The 13,866-nt window shown below is 44.6% G+C and overlaps 1 protein-coding gene across 4 annotated transcripts in view; it reads left to right on the forward strand.

Moving 5' to 3' along the window:
• Nucleotides 1-1,744: 1,744 nt before the first annotated feature.
• GUCY1A2 (guanylate cyclase 1 soluble subunit alpha 2) overlaps nt 1,745-13,866 on the forward strand; it is a 429,807-nt gene continuing 417,685 nt past the window's right edge. For 3 of the 4 annotated variants that reach the window (XR_004815602.2, XM_025465669.3, XM_035715873.2), the window contains exon 1: nt 2,339-2,710. Coding sequence is in view for 2 of the 4 variants with exons in the window: in XM_025465669.3 (XP_025321454.3) it covers nt 2,354-2,710 (357 nt within the window). In the remaining 2 variants the exon portion in view is untranslated. Of the gene's footprint in view, nt 1,866-2,338; nt 2,711-13,866 lie in introns of those variants that run through there. The other variant, XM_035715874.2, reaches the window with a different exon arrangement.

Consider the following 13,866-nt stretch of genomic DNA (forward strand, 5'->3'; position numbering starts at 1 on the left):
ACACAGAGAGAGAGAGAGAGAGAGAGGCAGAGACACAGGCAGAGGGAGAAACAGGCTCCGTGGAGGGAGCCCCATGCAGGACTTGATCCCAGGACTCCAGGATCACGCCCTGGGCCAAAAGCAGGCACTAAACCACTGAGCCACCCAGGGATCCCCAATATTATGATTTTAAAAGAGAAGCCTAAATTTCCTGTGCTAAGAGAACCTATGTGGTTAGCAATTTATTCAGCAGGTTGAGAAAGAATATTTATATGTACATATATTTTAAAGATTTTATTTATTTATTCATGAGAGACACAGAGATAGGGAGGCAGAGATATGGGCAGAGGCAGAAGCAGACTCCTCCATACAGGGAGCCTGATGTGGGACTCCGTCCAGGGACTCAGGGATCACGTCCTGAGCCGAAGGCAGGCGCTTAACCGTTGAGCCACCCAGGCATCCCAAGAATATTTATATTTTTGAAAGGTCACATGTGAGAGTACACACTTTTTATAACTTTAATGCCTATTTAAAATCTGTGGATAAGAGATGTCTCTGAATCAACTGAGTGGATGTTTCCAAAATATAAAAGGAGACCTCAAAAAGCATTTATATTTATTTGGGTCCTCATAAGCAATCGGGTCGAATTAAAGTTAAAAGCAAACTGGGGTCGGGTATACAGCAAAGGTGTTTGGATTTTTGTTGTTTGTGTTTACATACACACAGCCCACACCTTGGAAGGACCAGTCCTTAAGAAAAAAAAAAAAAAAAACCCATAATACACAAAAGATGCTTTAGCATCTGTATCCTAGAGGAGCTAAAGCTGGAGCTCCTGAACTTTTCTAGAGGAGTGGAGAAGGTGGGGGGGGGGGGTGCTCATCCTCTTTGCTACAGGGGGAAGCACAGCCTGGGACCCCTCTTTTGGGGACTCTCATTTGCCGCTTCTTCCCATCCCTTCCCCTAACGTCAGAACAGATCTGGGGCTTTTCTGGAGCTAAATAAGCAGGCGCAGTGGGGCCGGGCGCCCAGAGCGGCTGCTGGTTTGCCACGAGGCCAGCTCGGGAATGGAGCAGCTCCGGCGCAAACTGGAGGCGAGTGTGTTCGTGGGCTTTGAGGAGCCTTTCTCTCCGTTCTCCTTAAGGTTTCGGAGCAGCACTGGCAGCCAAGTGCAAACAGACCGCGTGCCTGGCGTACAGAGCCGGGAGCAGGAGAGGCGTTCCGAGGCTGCCCGGGGCTCCCCCGGCCGGGCTCAGGTACCGAGGGGCGGAGGAAGCGCGCCCGGCCCGCGCTCCGGCCGCGCGACTGCAGGTGGCCAGCGGCGCTGTCCAGCACGAGCGCCCAGCCCCGGCGCCCAGCCCCAGCGCCCAGCCCCAGCGCCCAGCCCGCCGACGCGCAGCAACGGGGCTCTCGCCCGGGACGCCGTCCTCGGTCGCCGCCTCCCGGCCCGGGGCTCCCCCGAGCGTCCGCGGCCTCGACCCAGGCCCACCGTCAGCCCCGCCCCCCGCCCGAGCTCCCCGCAGGCTGCGCGCAGACACGTTGCCGCTGCCCTTCCCTGGTACGCGCGTCCTCTGGGCCGGGCGGGCTGCGCCGACTGGCCTTTCCCCTTGGCCTCAGAACTTCCATAAACTCGGAGGAGGGCAGGGAGACGGCAGCCGCGTCCCCGAGGTTCCGGAGGGAGGCGTCCCGCCCCCGCCTGCCCCCCGCTGCGTCTCCCGCGGGCGCGGGCCGGGGCGAGGCGCTGGGGCCCTTTGGCCCGATCCGAGCCACCGCGCGCCCCTCCTTGGAGGCGGCGGAGGGGGCGACGGGGAGGGCGCGCGGGGGACGGCGGCCGAGTGTCCTCGTTGCTCCCGAAACGTGGCGACAGGCGAGGCAGAGACTCGCAATGAGTATGATGGCGACACGTGATACCGGCGGAGGGAGCGCGTGGGGGGGGGGGGGACGATAAAGGGAGAAGGAGGGAGGCGGGCGGCGAGGGGCGGGAGGACAGAGGGAAGGGGGGCGCGATCGGCGCGGGCGGCAGAAGCTCAGCCTCCCGGCCCGCCGCCCGCCGCCCGCCGCCCGCCGCCCGCGGTCGCGCACTCGCAGCCTCCCCGCCGGCGCGAGCGGAGCCCCAGGAGCGCAGAGGCGGCGCCGCGAGCAGCAGCAGCGGAGGCGGCGGCCCCTCGCCTCACCCCGCCGCCGCCGCCGCCGCCGCCGCCGCCGCCGCCGCGCCCGGGCCGCAAGTTCCCGCCATGAGCAGCCGCCTCTGCGGGCTCCGCGGCTCCGGGGACCCCCTCCCGGCCGGGCGCCGCCGCAGCGCCCCGCGGCCCCGACGCGCCTGACCCGCCGCCCGCGTCCCCGCCGCCGCCTCGGCCGCCGCCGCGCCGCCCGCAGCATGTCTCGGAGGAAGATCTCGTCCGAGTCCTTCAGCTCGCTGGGCTCCGACTACCTGGAGACCAGCCCCGAGGACGAGGGGGAGTGCCCGCTGGCTAGGCTCTGCTGGAACGGCAGCCGGAGCCCGCCGGGGCCGCCCGAGCCCCGCGCGGCCGCCGCCCGAGCCCCCGCCGCGGCCCCGGCCCCGGCCCCGGCCCCGGCCCCGGCCCCGGCCGCCTGCTCCTCCTCCTCCTCCTCCTCCTCCGCCGCCGCCGCCGCCGCCGCCGCCGCCACGGCCGGGGCCAGGAGGGCGCAGCGCCGGAGGCGGGTCAACCTGGACTCGCTGGGCGAGAGCATCAGCCGCCTGACGGCGCCCTCGGTGAGCGGGGATCGGGACGGCGGCGCCGGGAGAGCGGGGCGTGCGCGGCGAGCCCGGCCGCTGGGGGGCGAGCCCCGGGCGGCCCCGGCCCTGCGCGCGGCCGGAGGGGGGCGCGAGGAGCGCGGCCGGAGGGGGGCGCGGGAGCGCGGCGGGGCGCGGCGGGGCGGGGCGGGGCGCGGCGGGGCGGGCTGAGGCGTCCGGGTGCCCCGATTGCGGGGCCGGGGCCGGGGCGTCCCCCCGAGCCGCGCGCCTGGCCCGCCGTCCGCCCCCGGCGGCCCTGGCTGCTTCACACCCACCTGTTCTCCGTCCCGCAAACTTTCCCAGGCGCCGTGTTGTGTCTGCACGTCCCCCTGGCGGGTCCCTCGTTTGCATCTCCGGGATCCCGGAGGAGCCCCTACCCCTTCCAGGAAACTCTTCCGCTCTGGTTTCCCACACTCTCTTGGTCGCAGCCTGACCTTCTCTGACATCTCGGAATTCCACAGGCGCTCTGCCTCCTGTGTTGCATCCCTTTTCCCAAGCATCTTCAGGAACTGGCTGTCAGATACTTTTTTGAGTTGCCCTCAAACGATGAAACCTCCAGCCTCGACTCTTCGGTTTTCTCCCCAGCCCTCTCCCCCCTCCTTATTCCCTGAGCATCCACTGGCTCAACTTTCTTCTCTGGGTAAACCTGGTGTCTGCCTCCCGAAACGGTCTGCTGTTTCTCGCACCCCTGCCTCCTCTTTCAGGTCCTTTTCCCTGGTTCTTCAGTGCTTCCTCCCTCATTTTGTCGTGGCCGCCTTCTGTATTTTTACTCCTTTATAAATGTCTTGAATTACCAGGTGCCCTCCTAACCCTCTCTAAACTTGTACGCACTCGGGGTGTGTGTATCAGTACTTGCAGGTACTTGCAGGTGTACTTCAGACTGCCCCACGTTCTAGGCATTTTCCCGTAGCACTTCTGCCTCCTTCCTGCTCAGGCTACTCAGCTGCCCTTGATTTTTACCGACTGCAGGGATGCCGGACCCCTGTTCCAGTCTTTCTCTGGCCGATGAGCTCTGTTCGGAAGGAATCCCCTCCACCGCAGACAGAATCCTGGAGATTCGGTGTCAAACCTCCATCCATCCACTGTTTATTCTCATTCCGGTCTTGGGTCCCAGGGCTTCCACTCCTGACAGAAGAACTTTTACCTAAGCACCCCTGGGACTCTCCTTAGTTTTTCAAAGTTTCCAAAATGAATGGGAATATCATTGATCTTATTTGACCACTCTGGAGTTTCAGTTACAGAGTATTAATACCAGGCATTCCTACAAATATTTCCGTGGCCTTTGCATTGAAAAACAACCTTCTCTTTCATTTAACGATGAAACTCTTCTTCGCATCTTCTTTGCCTTGTGCATTTTCCCTTGCACATATCTTTTGCCACTTGTTCCATTGATAACCTAGTAACAAAAGTCAGAATGGGGTGACTACTGTTTGCTATTCTTTATTGCAAATATTTCCAAGAAGCATAATCTTAGAAACTATTTGATGTTGCAGATTGTTGAAATTATAAACCTTTACAAAAGCAGGACAGTAATCCTGCTCGTCTGTAGTTTTGTGTCAGTATTTCAAGCTACATTTGTGCAGTGTAGTAATTCCTCAGTACAACAGATTTGTCTCTGATACAGTGATTTGCTTGAAGATAATGACTAGTTTGGAAAGGTTTTTTTTTTTAATTTTTATAAGAAAGGTTTGTTTTTATAATATCCGAGTTTTCTTTTTGCCTGCGAATCAGAATTTACAAATCTCTATGGCATGTGCCTCTGGTAATGCCACTGTCACTGAAGACTATTCTCAACAGCTTATGTGAGAGGTGGGTAAAATAATCTGAATCCAAATATTTACTGCCAGAATAAGAGCGAGGAAGTAGTTTCTGGCTTTTACCTTTATAAGTCAATTTTGAATGACGCTAGTTGTTTGACGGATAAAAAGCATGTACCTACATAATGGCTATGGTAAGATAAGGATAAGAACTCTATTAGCTAGCATACTGACAATATACAGGTAAATATAATGTGAATCTTTTCAGCCTCATAAGGCACGTATAAACAAATTTGCTAACCATAGCAAACCGTATAGACTTGGTAACACAAAGACAACAGAAAGATTATATTTCAAAGCAGTGGCTTACTTTTGTAATATCCACTCCTGTTTTTCTATTTGCCTGTCTAGAACCTTGTTTCAAGAAGTTTCAGCAGATTTGTTTTCCTACACGGTTTGCACTCTAAACTTCTCTGAAAACACCTGGGGAGACAAATGATGTCTTTTCCATTCTCTTTCATTAGAGCCGAATGACTTTTTTAAATAAATAATTTCATAAAGAATAATTGTTACCAGAGCATTTGGAGGTGGGAATATCTAGCTGTTTTGAGCTCTGGGAACCTTTCCTACACTCATCCTTGCTGTGGAAGTTCCTGCTTTCCTACTGGCCTCATCATGGAATGTCATCTCAATCACTGGAGGTTGGTTCTTTATTCAGAATAATCTGCCAGGAGGAAATGAATTTAATAAATATGAGTATTGCCAAGTAATTAAGTTAGTTGTTTGATCATTGGAAAATCCAAACTCAGGTTTTTGACATTTTGATAGTCACATTTAGATACGTCACACCATTTTAATGATAAAAGTAATGTGAATTGATGAAATCGAAAAAATTCTGGAATTTGGGGGACCTGATTCTCATTCCCTGTGCCTTGGATGACTAGCTACCTACATATTTCTGTGCATATGACTTTCACTCTCTAGAAGCCTTCTTGGCTGCAAGGTGTTATACTTAGGATCCCTCCCTGCTCTTGCATTCTATGAAGACATATTTTTTAAGTTTTTGATAAACTTTATAAGGGCATATAAAAGAAAAGCAGGCCCTATGAGTTCTAAAACTTTGAAAAGAGTAGATTACTTCCTTAAATAGGGACACCACGGTATTATTTTTTGATGCAATTATTAAAAAAAAAATTTTGTGGCTCTACTGTGTGGCAAGTATTGTGTAAAGTGGTGGTAATACAAATTCCAAACAAAACATTCCCAGTCTTTGACCTCATGGAACTTCTTTAATTATAGCCTTTATTTTAAGGAAGCTATATTGAAGGAAAACAAAAGAACGCCAATTGTCTTGGAGCTGTCTAGGGGAAGTTTATTTATCATTCACTTTGGATAATTTTGTTTACTGTGAATCTCTAGGGCACAGCCATAACAATAAAAATAAACCTAAAGACCTGGATGTAGATGCATAAATTGCTTATTACATTATTTATTTTGAAATAATTTACTTGGGAACACATATGGAGAAACAGCTGGGGATTTTACATCAAGGGTGAATTGAGTAACTCATCTATTTCTATTTTGTTCTTATAAATTGGAGTTGCTGGGAACCCTATCACTTAGCCCCTGTTACTTATTGGTTTGGGGCTTGCTAATGTCAGCCTGTCAGTGAAGATATTCCAGGAGACTGATTTAAGGCCATGGCTTCCCTAGTTTACTTGTCAGAGAACTATGGGCTGTTAACAGCATTGCAGGTGGCTCTGAAGACCTCAGAAGCTATGGCAGCAGAATGACAGACAAAAAAAAGTCACAAAACTGAAGTATTGCACATAAGGGTTCAAGGAAACCTACTGATGGAAAATAATCCAAGAAACCGAGAGAACAGCGAGGAAAAAAATGTGACAGAAGCCTGGATTCAAGTAGCAAAAAAACCCCCTAAATTGTTTCATTATTTGTAGAAAAGAATTTATATTGATACATGCTTAGGAAAAAGTAGAAGGACATAAAAAATACATATTTAGCGTCCCCTGATATTAAATAAAAGGAATTCTCTAACATTCTCTGACATGTATAAACCCTCAGAAAAAAAAACCCTTAGAATGTGACCATGTTCTAACATGTAAATAGCGAAAGATAAAGTGTATTTGTGAGATAGGATGTTTCATCAATTTACGTATCTTTTTGAAGTTTTTATAATTTGGGGCTCAACATGGCTAACAAAGTTCTGAAACACATTCATTAAAATTAAAAAGTTAGACAAAAGATATTCTAAAAGTTCTATATTTTTGTATTTGTAGGAATTAGATGCTATAATCTGAAACTGGAATTTAATGGCCATTTAGTGCCTTTCTCTGCCTCATCCCTAATCATCAGGAAACAACATGGCGGGGCTGAAGGATTGGGAATTTGACAGTGGTGGGTTTCAATACCTCTATGAGCTCCTTACTAAGTGTGAAACCCTGGAAAGGCAACTCCTACCTTCTCAGAGCCTTAGTTTCACATTTTGTGGAATATGAATAAAAACTACCTTCTAGATTTGTTGTGAAAGAGGAGCACTCTTTTTTGTGAAACTTTTCAACTCAATCAAATGTTAGTTTCAGACCAAGATCCATTAATTTAAACCAAAGTTGAATGTCTCTAAATGATCTAAAATTGTTCTTTTTTCCTTTTTTTTTTTTTACAATAATTTACTTGCTAGTAACCTTATGGAAAGAGTTTATGGGTAAACTGATGTCATGTAGTCAGAAACAAAACAAAAAAAAAGGTGATAAGGAGGAGTTTATTTTGTTGGCATAGCCCAACCAATCCATTAAAAAAATTAAAATTGGAGTCCCATTTTGGCTCCCTGGCTAGGACTCCTGTGTGTGCACAAGCATATGTAATCATTGCAAATTCAAATATTTCCAGCAAACTGCTGAATGCTGTGTGGCAAGATGAAAACTAATCTTGTAAATTCTCTAAAAATACAAGCACATATATATTTGGTGGAATTTGGATATTTCACAATAAATCACTTTTAGATTAGAAAGAAAATAAAAGAGGTGACAGAGAAACTGCTTATTTTATTTGCCCGAGAATTTCAAGCATTCCCCATCCATTGCATTCAAACTAGTTTGTACATGTGTTCAGGGGTTTAGGCAACTGAGAGGTGCAACAGTTACCCAGCTACTGGCATTTGTGTTTTGTGGACAGCACTCTATTCCAGTTTGGCTACTGGTTCAATTGTTAAGCCTTCTTTCTGAAGATGAATTTTGACAATGGGAAATGCCATCGGGTAATTAGTTTATAGGCAGAGGTGATAAGTGACTATATATTCGTCTTAGTATTTGATTTATGTACCTTGAAATACTTGGGGATGTGTGGGGAGAGCACTGTAACCTGTTACCCCTCTGCTATCATCATGGCTCTCGTCGTTGTCCTTTATTTTGTCTTGTTCCCTCTGTCAAATGGAGCTGAAGGTAAAAATTGAAAAAAATACATATTTCATTGAATATGATAGTAAAATAAATGCATTGTCTCTGAATATATGTCATTTGCTGTGAGTTAGCAAGAAGATAGAATGATCTCTTGGAATTTCACACCTATGTAGGAAGAAAAAAAATTAACCGACCTAGCAGGGAGAATATTTGCTAGGGCTATCTGGTGATGAAGTTTCTCTGCAGGCCCTTATTTGATGCATGAGCTAGAGATTTAGCTCAAAAGTTAAAGTTCCCCTTTTTGAATTCTCTTACCTTGATACTTTTTTTTTTCTAAGATTTTATTTACTTATTCATGAGAGACACAGAGAGAGACAGAGTGAGAAGCAGGCTCCAGGCAGGGAGCCCGATGTGGGACTCAATCCCTGGACTCCAGGATTATACCCTGGGCTGAAGGCAGATGCTCAACTGCTGAGCCGCCCAGGCATCCCTTACCTTGATACTCTTATGTTTATCCCATATTTAGCACAGTACCTGGGACCTGATGGCTGGTCAATAAAATGCTCAGAATAAATGAATGGATGTTCTTTGTTTAATTGTCCAATTACATAATTTGTTTTGTATTTGATGTTTGTGGTGTTATATTTGGTTCCATCAAAACAAAATATTTAGATTTTGTACCCGGCCTGTGAGAGGTACTTTCCAGTATGCAAACCTGTTCAAGTTTTACTTACATCTGCCATTTAAAGTGAGACTTCAGAATGCAGTCGTGTTGTAAGACACAGGTAGAATAGTTTCCTCCTCTTGCAGCATGTTGAGTGGCCCGTGTGTATTTTAAGGAATTAGGTAAATGTGGTGACTCTCCTCCGCTTTCCTTATATTTTCTGCTTAGACTTTTTGTACAGTTCTCTCCCAAATGAGAGAAAAATGTTTGTCAGCAAGTGGGCTACTGCTGCCAAAAATGCAGTGTTAGGGGATGGAATGACATAATCTTGCTCCTCAAATATCACTTCGGGACAGGATCCGGAGACCTAGAAGTATGTGCTGTAAGCTCAGAGCACCTCATAAAATTGAAAATTCCAGACTAGAGTGATTTAGGAAGTCAGGGAGCTGGAAATATCTCTGAAGCCTGGAGATTTGTTGGGCTGTGGTGGGAAATGGAGAAACAGCGAACATTCCTATAAATAGAACAGTGAGAAGTCACTTTCTGTACAGGCTTTATTTGAGGCTTATTAAACAGATCTTCCTTTAAGCTAGTGGTTATCGAACCTCAGTGAACATAAGAAATACCTGAAGGAAGATACAGAAATGCAGAATCCAGGGCCTTTTCCTCAGAAGGTCTAGCTTGTAGCTCTGGGGAGGGGCCAAGACTAAATTTTAAACCATGCTCCAGGTGACTGATAAAGGCACACCAAAGTTGTGCCTAAAGGAGACTGAATTCTGTACCTTCAGGATCTTCAAGGCTTCAGGGTCATTGATCTAGGTTCAGTGAGCTGTACAGACTGCTTTTTTTTTTTTTTTTTTTTTTTTTAAAGACTGAATCTGGAAGTGACTACTTTGTCAGTGAATATGTCCCAGGCACTTATTGCCCTAACAGGGACAGAATAAAGGTGGTGACTTGAGCCACATCTTATATGGTATCATTAATGTTCAGAATAATCTTGTTGGTTGTGCTGTAGAAGGTATCCAACATTTCACTATTTATAGTTTTGATTATTTGTGACTCTTTTCCCATTTTTCCTGTGGATGCTTTGTTAGCTTCCCTAAGTTCATGTTCAGTAGGTCACATGCCATTGCTTTCAGTGTCCTGTGGCCTCTTTCCTCAGAATTCAGAAACAGGTATTTTTTTTAAAGATTTTATTTATTTATTCATGAGAGACACACAGAGAGAGGCAGAGACACTGCAGAGGGAGAAGCAGGGTCCCCCACCCCCCGCCCCGGGAGCCCGATGTGGAACTTGATCCCAGGATCCCGGGATCATGACCTGAGCCAAAGGCAGATGCTCAACCACTGAGCCACCCAGGCATCCCCAGAAACAGATATTCATGTTTGAGCCAGTAGAGGAGACGGGAGAAGAAGGGAGGAGTAGGGAAGAGAAAGATTGTTTTGAGGGTCCACTTGACATTACTTTCAGCGTCTGGTTTTCAGAATGAGACTGACATGGCATTTCTCAAATGTTCCACCTACCGGTTCCTTTTGGAGCAGTGACTTGTTTGTATGCCAATACATTTTCTTTCTTAAAGGTGAAGGGAGAGAGAAACAGATCTGGATGCCAGAATTTTTTTTTTTCCTAGAAAAGAAGTGATAGGACATTCAGATAGCAGACATATAGAACCCCCCTTCAAACCCTACTAAAACATGACAAATACAATAATAGTTGCTAATATCTACCTCTGTAGCCAATTAGTCTTTCTCTCTCTTTCAGGGGCTAAATTGGGTAGGAGTCTAGTTGAACTCTCCAAATAAATGGTGATCCAACATTTGCAGAAATTTGCATTTGTAGAGAACTCTAGAACCAGTCTGTCATGAGAGGAGGCTGTGTGTGTGTGTGTGGAAATCCTGCATCTCTTAATTGTAAGTCCTTGAAGTCACCTTGACTCCTTTTCCTTTAACTGTGTTGTATTTGTTATGTGTGAGTCTGCTGTGCCCAGTGGAGGAAATAAAAACATTCTAAAACATGCTTCTATTTCTTGTTGCTTTATGCCTATGCTTTTTCATGCATGAACCCTCCAACATAATACTGGGAAAGACTGGTTCTTCTAATTAGTTTTGTGCATACACAACCACAGATGGACAAATAGACGCATCCATCTTGTTTCTTGTCACTGCATTATTTTCCCTGGGGAATTCTAAGTTACCACTCATATCTCTATAATAGGACTTATTGTGTGGTAATGTGATTTTGGTTTGTTCTGCCTCCTTGAAACAGAGATCTATGTATGTTCATGTCTAGCAGAAAGTCTGATTTACAAAGGCACCCAATAAATGTTACGAGAATGAATAAATGTTGAATAAATCCTTGTATCGTTTGTGGTGTATCTGGTAGTGCTTTGCAGGCTACCACAATTTTGTGCTGCCATATTTTAGTTGATTGTTTTAACTGTTCTGTTTGTAGTTGTAGCTGAATTACAAAAAAGTGTAAATATAACATATTTTACAGTGCTTTGATATTTTTGGAACACTTCTGTATTGTGTGTTCTATTGGAGCTTCACAATAATCTATAGATTTTATTCCATTTAGTTAGTATGATTATCTTAAATTATCTTACATGACTATAAACACAGTAACTGTTTGGGAGAGCATATGTGCTCTCACTTTATAGGCATTTGTATATTTTCTGTTAAACAGATGTGGATCTCTATAAGATATAGAAATAGTATCTCCACTATGCTATTTTATTCATTATTATTTAAATGTTTAAGAAATCTTATGTTATCAAACATTATACTAAATAAAAATCTTCACAAACCATTACATCCACATACCTATCCTACAGTAACCACTATAGAATACTAATGGCACTGGGGGTGCCTGGGTGGCTCACTTGGTTAAGTGTTTGACTTTTGATTTCATCTCAGGTCATGATCTCAGCATCGTGAAATTGAGACCCATGTTGAGCTCTGCACTCAGCGGGGAGTCTGCTTAAGATTCTTTCCCCTTCTTGTCGCTTCCTGTTATGCTTTGTCTCTTTCTTTCTAAAATTAATAAGTCTTAAAAGATATATTTTTTATTTATTATAATAAATAATAAATATTTAATATAAATAAATAATATCTAATAAATAATAAATAAATATTTATTATAGATATATTTTTTAAACTAGGCTTTGGAGGGATAGAATCTTTAGGAAAGTGGTAAAGTTAGAAATTGTTGATTTAAGGAATGGAGAAGAAAATTGACTGGAATCAGGTAGATGTATTGTTGGGTATTTTTTGAGGGCCTAGCTGGGGTTGGAGATAATGAATTTGTAGCCTACAAATTCCTAAACTGAGATGACGAGTATGACTTGGTAGGTACGAAGGGGCAAAGGTATGCATTATGCATTAAAAGGCCTATATGTCAGATTGAGTCTGAGGTGTTTTGGGGCAATCATTGAAGTGGAGGGTTTTGTCTTGGGAAATAATGAGGGAGAATGTCACGTGGGGCAGGCTGTGATAGTCAAAGTCATTTCTAACCATCCGTATTGGATGCAGATCGGATATCAAGCTTATTTAACTTATATCTGGATCTTATTCTTTTGCTATTGAATTAATTCTGTTAGAATAGCTGATTGGTCCTCCTCCAGGTCATCCTCCCTCCTTCCTCCAAAAACAAAACAAAACAAAACAAAAAAAAACCCCCCAAAACCCCAGATTCAATAACTCATAACAAGTTAGTGATTGTGAAACTCAGTTCTATCTGCTTGATTGGAACTTACATGATGTTTTCAGAGTCAGAATTAATCCTTGAAAAATAGAAGAACAAAAAAAAAAAAAAAGAAAAAAGAAAAATAGAAGAACATTCAGTTACATCATTCATTGCATTGTTTATGGGCTCCTAGTTGCTATACAATGAAGTTTCCTCCTCTCAGACTTGATACGTTGCTTCTTGAGTATGAAAACCTACGGAAATTACAGTAATGCTGGTTGCCAATACGTTTCCTATTATATTGGAGATAATAGTATTTTCTTCCTTCTTTTCTTTTCTTTTCTTTTCTTTTCTTTTCTTTTCTTTTCTTTTCTTTTCTTTTCTTTTGCTTTCCTTTCCTCTCCTCTCCATCTTTCTCTTTCTCTCTTTCCCCTCCCTCCCTCCTTCCTTTTTCTAGCAGATATTTTTTTTATCTTTTCAGGTAGTTTTTGGTGATCCAGACATTCTAAGTAAACTGTTACATATGCAGTAGCAATCTGTGAATAGATGAATTTCAATAAAATACTCTTAAAGGTTAAGCAATTTTTTCTTATTAATTAGTCTTTGATCGTCCCAGAGCCTGTCTTATAGGATTTAGTGCCTCAGTACCTCAGTGTCATCATTGTGCATTATAATGACCACTTTACATGTAGATGTGTGGACATTGTGGCAAGTGGAATGTCTTAGATAACCAGATGTTTCATAACAGGACATTTCTTTGATATGGAGTCACCAGAGAACCACAGTTCTTGTAGCCTCAAAGTTCTCACCATCCAGTGGGGTGGGGTCTCTTAGGCAAAGGGAGGCAAAGTAGGAGTGGATTTTAAAAGAATTTTTAACTTTTAGGGTTCTCTGTATCATTTGGCTGATGTGCTTGTTTTGTTTTCTTGAAAAATGCCTGTATGTGTGTGTATGTGTATGTGCACGGAAGCTAAAATTCAATAAATGCTGCATTCTGATTTTTATTTTAATTTGACTTTGGGGAAATAACTTCCGTCTCTGTTTCCCATTTTGAAATCATATATAATAATATTAATCTCTTACTTAAGGGTAAATATGTAATAAAATGTGAATAGTGAAGTGAAGACATTGTGTTTAACTATTATGACTGGCTTCATTGTGCTGCTTTGCTGATTTTTTGAGGACCAAGGCATTGGTCCGATTCTTTTACTCCCTACGTTCTGAGAAAAGAACAGGTTTTTGAGTCAGACATGATCTCTAGTCATTATTTTGTGCATTCTTGGATAAGCCTCTAGAAGGCACAGTTTCTTACCTATAAAATGAAGGTGGCTGGTTAGCTCAGTTGGTTGGAGCATGGTGCTGATAAAATGAAGGTAATACTTAATTTATTGGATTATGGAGATGAGAAGGATAATGATAGCACAGTATTTTGAATACAGTAAATAATCAATGTTAGCTCCTTTCTCCAATCCTCTTTTTAATTTTTTTATTTTTATTTTTCAAAGATTTTATTTATTCATTCATGACAGACACAGAGAGGGAGAGAGAGAGGCAGAGACACAGGCAGAGGGAGATGCAGGCTCCATGAAGGGAGCCCGACATGGGACTCCATCC

Source organism: Canis lupus, chromosome 5 (assembly GCF_003254725.2).
Source record: "Canis lupus dingo isolate Sandy chromosome 5, ASM325472v2, whole genome shotgun sequence".
NCBI lineage: Eukaryota > Metazoa > Chordata > Mammalia > Carnivora > Canidae > Canis > Canis lupus.